Source organism: Anopheles cruzii, unplaced genomic scaffold, assembly GCF_943734635.1.
Source record: "Anopheles cruzii unplaced genomic scaffold, idAnoCruzAS_RS32_06 scaffold00424_ctg1, whole genome shotgun sequence".
Lineage (NCBI taxonomy): Eukaryota > Metazoa > Arthropoda > Insecta > Diptera > Culicidae > Anopheles > Anopheles cruzii.
Window position 1 is genome coordinate 8,562 of NW_026454031.1, and position 7,671 is coordinate 16,232.

The 7,671-nt window shown below is 47.4% G+C and overlaps 3 protein-coding genes across 3 annotated transcripts; 2 read left to right on the forward strand and 1 right to left on the reverse strand.

The window, feature by feature from the left end:
* Positions 1–2,436: 2,436 nt before the first annotated feature.
* On the reverse strand, positions 2,437–4,437 carry LOC128276072 (leucokinins-like). The gene is made up of 2 exons (XM_053014539.1): positions 4,350–4,437; positions 2,437–2,987 (listed from the first exon to the last, which is right to left on the reverse strand). The coding sequence occupies exon 2, from the start codon at positions 2,959–2,961 to the stop codon at positions 2,572–2,574; it is 390 nt and encodes a 129-aa protein (XP_052870499.1). The 5' UTR covers positions 2,962–2,987; positions 4,350–4,437; the 3' UTR covers positions 2,437–2,571.
* Positions 3,130–4,709, forward strand: LOC128276073 (COMM domain-containing protein 4-like). Its single transcript, XM_053014541.1, has 3 exons — positions 3,130–3,210; positions 4,240–4,380; positions 4,455–4,709. Exons 1-3 carry the CDS (start codon positions 3,130–3,132, stop codon positions 4,707–4,709), a joined length of 477 nt encoding a protein of 158 aa, XP_052870501.1.
* Positions 4,710–5,477: 768 nt separating this feature from the next.
* Positions 5,478–6,347, forward strand: LOC128276074 (piwi-like protein Ago3; the record flags this gene model as incomplete). The annotated part of the gene is made up of 1 exon (XM_053014542.1): positions 5,478–6,347. A coding segment is annotated over exon 1 (870 nt), but the record flags the coding sequence as incomplete, so codon positions are not given.
* Between the last annotated feature and the right edge of the window lie 1,324 nt (positions 6,348–7,671).

Sequence of the window (7,671 nt, forward strand, 5' to 3'; positions counted from 1 at the left end):
TGCTGTTGGTGCTGCTCGTGCTATTGTTTTTACCGGCAGTACGTTGTTGTTGTTGTTGTCGATACCGGCAGTACGGATTTGGCTGTACGAACAGCTTGGTTGCGATGATGTTGCTGCTGCTGCTCGTGCTAATGTTGTTGTTGTTGTTGCTGGTGCTGTTAGTGTTGTTGCTAAAGTTGTTGTTGCTGGTGCTGGTGCGGATGAAGAGCTTGGGAAAGTATAAACAACCTCCGTAGCTCCATCCGGGAAATTCTCCTCCACCTCCTCGTAATCGGGGAGTGGTGGTACTTCATCTGCTGCTGCGAATGATGTTGCGCCTACGAACCTACGATATTCGAAGCCTACGAACTCGATATCCACGTGCTCCTCGCGGAGTGGTTCATCTACTTCTGCTGGTGCTGTTGCTGCTGCTGCTATTGTTGTTGTTGCCGATGGTGCGCGTGTCCCGGGTGATGCTGTCGGTGGTGCGTCTTCCTCCTCAGAATCCATAAAAATGGATTCATCTAAGTGCGGGCAGCTTACCGCCGTCGTGGGCAGCTTTTTTTCGATCAGCCATTGCTCCTAAAAAATCGGGAGTAAATTATGTAATGAATCATCAATTTTAAGGTACATAAAGAAAGTTTAGAAAGAAAGTATGAAAAACAGTAATGAAAGTATTACATTTTTCTGCCGAATTCTTTTTTTATTTCTTTCTGCGGCTTTCTGCAGTCTCTGCGTCATGGACAGCTTTTGTTTGATCCTTTTGTTTTGTTTGATCAGCCGTTGCTCCTAAAAAATTGGGAGTAAATTATGTAATGAATCATCAATTTTAATCAGCCGTTTCTCCTAAAAAATTGGGAGTAAATTATGTAATGAATCATCAATTTTAAGGTAGATAAGGAAAGTTTAGAAAGAAAGTATGAAAAAAAGGAATACTTACATTTTTCTGCTGAATTCTTTTTTCCCTTTGTTCTGCGGCTTTCTGCAGTCTTTGCGTCTCCGAGGTGTCTTCGGAAACATTTTTTAAAGTTACCTCGATTGCTTCTTCATTTATTGCTGCCAATTCCTTCGCCCACGCAAAGTCCTTCATAAGTATAGGTACTGCTACATTTGCCTTGCAGGCTACTTCCGCCAACAAATGTTTATACCCGTTAGCCTTTTTATTCAACGAACCATTGTACAATCTTGGTTCTTTTAATATTGCTTTAGTTGTCACGCACCGTCTTAGGGCCACGGCAGCGAGTGAGCAGGTCTTTTTGACTAGCTGTTTGAATGGCGGTATGGCGTCCATTTCGATTCCATTTCCAGGTGAACCAATCGATTGGCCAGACACATTAGATAATTCCTGGATAAGAGAACGTTTGCGCGGCGAGCTTTTCGTGGGTGTTTTCATCGGCGACGGAAAGAGCGATCGATTGTCGGGAGACCGTCCACGCTGCTGGATGAGAGCTTCTTCTGGCGAAAGTGTCGGGCTGAGACTGAGAATGCTGTCGGGAATATTGTCCGTCGGGCTGTTGATGATTCTCGGGTTCAGAGCCGTGCGACCCGTCGTGCCGGGTGCTACTACCTGTTCCGGCGTTACATGGTGGACGGTCGTAATTTGGGCAAGAGGTGCACGCAATCGCGGTGTACCTTGGTGAGCCATCGCTTTCGCTGTTAGCGGCTGTTCAAAGCAACAGAAACAAATCAGTATTTGATCAGAAGAACGCGACCAGTCACTCACTTAACGAAGACGCAGTTTACAAACTTTTAATTATCTAAAAACACCTTAAAACAATAACTAAGCAAGATTCACATCGAAAGCGGCAGAGAATAAGAATAAGAGAGAAGGCGACACGACGACGACGACGGCTCAACTGAACACTCAACACTCTGAACAACTGAATGGAATGAAATGGAGGCGCGCCTTAACTAAGAATTTTCCGTTGAACTGCAGTTGTGTACGTTTCATTATACTTAATTCATAATGCTGCTCTTTTATGACTTGATAATAAATGAACAGCTAGGACAACAATGCGAGTAATTACTAAAATTATTATTAATTATTAAAATATCCAAATTTTCTATTTTTTGTAACTCTTTTCTTTGTAGAAAGAGCCACTATTCATATTGTGATTGTTGAAAATTGCGTTCCAACAATGCAGTAGTTCCGGCAGCACTGCCAGTCGGCAGCACTGCCAGTCGGCAGCACTGCCTCTCTCATTTATAGCCACATAAGCCACAAAAGAACGTTTATTGCTGAACTTTGTGTTTTAGCTGGTCGCAAAATGATTATAAACAATTCGTCAACATTGTGAAATCTTTTCTATTGTAGTTTTTCGGCTATTTTAAAACATAGTTCGCCACACACAAAAATGTTGAGTCCCAAAACTAGAACAAAGAACATCGGCAACGGTCGGAACGCGTAAAACGTTTATTCAAATACTCCCCGGCTGCTCTGCTGAACGACTAGTGAGAGTGAAAGTTTATTATGAACAGCTTACTGTGAGATTAATCGTAACGACACTACGGAACATGCACTGACCGGAGGGGAAACACTAGCTTATCTGATGGCGAACTGCGCACACGATGCTACACCGCAGCCACCGCAGATCAAGCCATAACGGCCACGGCTAGATCGCTGCGTTTGCCACCCCACGAGTGGAACGGATTTCGGATCACCACCTTCGGTTGCTTGTGGGCCCTGGGTACCGCTGTGCGTTTACCGCCGCATGGGTAGAACACCTGGCCGGCGTTTCGTTTGCCGCCCCACGAGTGAAACTTTTGCTTCGACACGTACTTTGGCCAGTCGCGCTTCTCCGGGAACGTGTTGCCGGGGCCACCACCACCGTCGTCCGCATCGGTTTCACTCCTGTAGCAGTTGGCTTCGATGTAGTTGTCGATCGCAGCAACCAGCTGCTGGTCGTCTAGGCGATCGCGCAGACAGCGGTAGAAGTTTTTGGCGCTTTTGCTACACCATTCTCCGTCAACCGGAAGCTTCATTGTTTCAGCCCATGGTGTGTTGGATCCTGTTGGAAAACAACAGATGTTCGTTCTTTTGATGCAGTTGGATAGAAAAATGGCTCAAATCCGCTCCTTGATGGTTTTCGATTTTAATTACACTTATTTTACATCACATATTGGTAGAACTTTGCACGGGATGCCAGCGACATGATTGCGTTAGTTCCAACTAACGTACCACGCTGGCACACCTATCCCGCGGTTGCAGAGAAAAAAAGCAATCACCCTAACGTACGGACCGGTCAACAAACGGCGAAACACGACACCAGGGAAGAAGGATGTAGAAAAACCCAACGTAAATAAACCAAAAGGAAAACCACTTCGAAAATCAAATCAAACAGTCCACTGGTTTCCGGTCAAAGTCGCGCCGTCACTTACTCTTTTCGTCCTCCGCGGTCGTCTCTCTGGTCCCGGCATCGTCCGGCGGCGTTGGGCTACGTTCTGACACGTTTCGCAACGTTGACTTGATTTAAGATTTACACCATTATCAACACCTTCACGCGCTTGGGCCATTGTCCCGTTTCCTAGGGACTCGCCCGACCACCCGTGGGAGGGTGGAATTGGCAGCATGGGAATTAGGCAGGAGCGGCAAGATGTTCGCGCACCGTCCTCCGTACTGAAGCAATCAAAGCAATGTTCAACCGAGCGGAATCGATGGGGCGGACGCGTGCTGTTCAGTCGGAATTTCAAACCCTGGCACCGTGACCGCGAGAGAGAGATGGTGGGCACATCCAACGGTCAAACGGTGCCCGAATGCAAAATCTCTCTCATCCCACATCCAATCCGACCGACGACCACCGACCACCGACCTGGTCCCCTTTGGGGAACGAGATTCGTTTTAAAATTATCATTCCGGCTGCCGGCAACGAACCTTGGTTACAGGTTGCCCATTCCGGCCCGTGTCAGCGACCATTTCGTGACGAAGTCAGGCACTATCTCATTGCCAGGATCGCCGCCCTGGCGGCCGCCTGAAGAGTAAAAGTTTCGATATAAGTTTTGTCATTTGTGAAGCGACCCCATTCCGGAGCAATTGCCCGATCCGCCTCTTCACCTGTGGTAGCCCCGTACTTCATAAGAGGCAAGAGAGGTTGATACGGCCTCTTCACGCCGACAGCAGTCGGCAATTAAATGGTCCATTTCGTTTAATGAAGTCGGCGCAAACTTTAAACAAAACATCCGCCAAATGGTGCGCCATCCATCGTAACGAGCGCCACCAGTTGCTTACCCCGTTTGCGTTTGGTTAATGTGTTTTCTTTTCAGAAATTCCGTTTCTGCGGTGACGGAGACTGCCCGGACTGGGTGCTAGCCGAAATACATTCCAATCTGGCCCAGCTCACCACGGACCAGCTTAACGAGCTCGGAGAACATACCGCAAAATCGATCCTCGGAGCGGACCTTTCCGTAAGTTTTTGGTGGGGGACATCATTTGTCGTGCTTCTACCAGGCAGGGTCTACAGGTTGCCCTTTACTTCCAGGAAAGCGATCTGAGCCAAATCTACCCCAAGGGGTCGTTGGACGCACCGAAGGGAGCGATCGCCTGCCTGCGCTTCCTGCTGACTAGTGCCGCCCGATACGACACGGACGTGGGCGTTTTTGGCACGGAACTGCAGCAGCTGGGGCTGCCTAAGGGAGCATGCGGCCGGCTGTTGGCGCAATATGTGCAGAAAATACGGGCCGTTTTCCATCTCGATTTCGTGCAGCCAGTCCACAAACTTATTATATTATATTAATAATATTAATTAATTATATTAATTCGTATCGTTTTGCGATATTTCCGATTTTGTTTTGCGATTTGTACGTGACGTAAGTTGTCAAACAAATGAACAACAACAAACCCTCGAATGACAACTAGTGGCCAATGAAACTGCGATGCCACACGGTGCATAACTGTAACACGTAATACGAAACATAGTGTCAAATCTGTTATGCGCCCTGTATAACGTCGTGTTATAGGGTCTGCTGAGCCACAACGCTTTTGACACCTTGTCGCTGTACTGTCAAAATTGTTATGAGGCTGTTATATCTGCTGTTATTCACCGTGTGGCAGCGCAGTAAGGATAATGTAAGTTCTTATTTGTGAGGTTTTTTTTAATTTTAACTATAAATGTTTATTATATTGACACATGCTTACCGATTAAGTGTCAAATTTGGTTATGTTATGTTATAAGTTATGCATCGTGTGGCCTCCCAGTATTGGTTCAGTTGTCATTCCGAGTTTTCCTCTACCAGAAAAAGTCACTTCAGATTTTGCACTTTGCTGGCCACTTTTGTTTCGATACGCGGTTCAGAGAAATTGGTTCGCTTGCGGACTCAACCTGTGACTTTTGCACGATAATCGAAAGATGTGTGGGAGCTGCCTCTTCGAGGACATCCCCACTAGAGTACTGGAGGCGACCGCGTGAACGCGGAGCGAGCACGGCCGGCGACCCGGCAACACTGCCGAAGTTGTCAGTGGAACGCTTCAGTGGACGCGTTCGACAGTGTTTCGCGAATTAAAAATGAGTTCTCGCCAAGATCAGCTCAAGTCGCTAATCGAAAAGTCGTGCGACCCACCGCCCGCTTCAGACGATGGGTATGGGACGGCGTCCAAAAGTGGGTCTAGCAACCAAGGGTTTCCCTCCCAGCTGGTGGCCGCGCGTGGCCGCGCAAAACTTATCTCACAGTTGATGAAGTCATCGCCAACTCAACCTCCGGCTGGAGACAGCTCGCTGGAGGATACGATGAGTAATCTAAGCATCGGTAGCCGGGGGCGCTTCGTCCAGCATATGATGTCCATGAAAAAGTCGCTGACCCCGAGCGAGCTACCGAAACCGTCCGCCGAAGTCGCGGCATCTACGTCGAAAGCGGCATCGATAGAAGCAACCGCCCAGCAACCCCCGGAAGCGACTGTGCCGACCGAACCGGTCATTCGAACCGGAGAAAGCGGCACCCCGGTCATGCTGGCAACCAACTTCATGAAACTCAAGCGTAGGGAGGGTTGCGGAGTGTTCCTGTACACGGTGGACTTTGAGCCCATGGTGGACTCGAGGGCGGCACGCCACAACTGTATCGAGCAGAACGCCAAAAACTTTGGCGGGTCGCACACCTACTCCGGCAACATGATGATGCTGTCGAGACAGCTGAAAGCTCCCGTGACAACGTACACGGCTCGCCATCCGCACGAAGGTACCGAGGTCCGGCTGGAGGTCACTTTTCGGGGGGAGAAGCGTTTGAGCGAAAGTACATGGTTCTACAACAACCTGTTCAAGCGCCTGATGCACATCCTGCAGCTCACGACGATCGCTCGCGGGAACTTCGATCCGTCGCTGTCCCGCATCATCCCGCACCAGCGGCTCGAGGTGTGGCCCGGTTTCGTGACAGCCGTGAGCGTTTGTTTGGTCAGTGGTTCATCTGCTGCTGCTGGTGCTGTTGCTGCTATTGTTGTTGTTGCGGATGGTGCGCGTGTCCCGGGTGATGGTGTTGATGGTGCGTCTTCCTCCTCAGAATCCATAAAAATGGATTCATCGATGTGGGGGAATTTCTGTGCCGTCATGGACATCTTTTGTTTGGTCAGTGGTTCATCTGCTGCTGCTGGTGCTGTTGCTGCTATTGTTGTTGTTGCTGCTGCTGCTATTGTTGTTGTTGCGGATGGTGAGCGTGTCCCGGGTGATGCTGTTGATGGTGCGTCTTCCTCCTCAGAATCCATAAAAAGCGATTCATCTAAGTGCGGGCAGCTTACCGCCGTCATGGGTAGCTTTTTTTCGATCAGCCGTTGCTCCTAAAAAATTGAAAGTAAATTATTTAATGAATCATCAATTTTAAGGTAGATAAGGAAAGTTTAGAAAGAAAGTATGAAAAAAAGTAATGAAAGTATTGTTAAAAGTTTACTTTTACTTGTTAGCCGACTGAATCAACACAACCGTTATTTGTATCGTTCGCATTTGACAGATGCCAAGGTTGTCACAAGCAGTGGTGAAATTGCTTACTTTTCAACAAGTATTGCTTACATTTTTCTGCTGACGTCTTTTTTTCTTGTTTTCTGCGTTGTGGTACTGTTACCTTTGCCTTGTAGGCTACTTTAGCAAACAAATTTCTATACTTTTCTTTCTCACTCAACTTTCTTTAACTCAACGAACCATTGTACAATATCGGTTCTTTTAATATTTCTTTCGTTGTCACGCGCCGTCTTAGGGCCACAGCAGCGTGAAGGTTGGCCTTGTTGACTAGTTTTTTTTATTTCTGGGGTGAAATACCTCAATTTTCAACGTTCAACGATCATCGTTTCGTTTCGTCGACTTACTCGAATTCGTTACGACATGGTTGCTGCTCGAATACGGTACCATCTGCTCGAATATGTTGGAGTTCGAGCAGTTGAAGCGGGGTTTTGCAGTTTTGGTCCAAGCTGTCAAAATGTACACTTCATTTTCTTGGTTTAGATTCGCGGTATAAACAAAACTTATTGTGCGGGAAAATCTTGTTAAATACTCGAAAACGGAACAAACTCGGTGCGGTGCAAAATAAAACATCACAAATAAACTTTACAAACGACTTTTTACAGTGCGGTGCATCCAATCGAAGTTACGGGAAAAGGATATTAGAGAAACAAAGCATAAGAAACGTTCCGTGTTCCGTGTGAAGAACCACATTCCTAAGCGAGGGGATGTACACAAAGGTTAAGCATTTGTTTCTAATCGGATAGAAAATTGTGCAGGG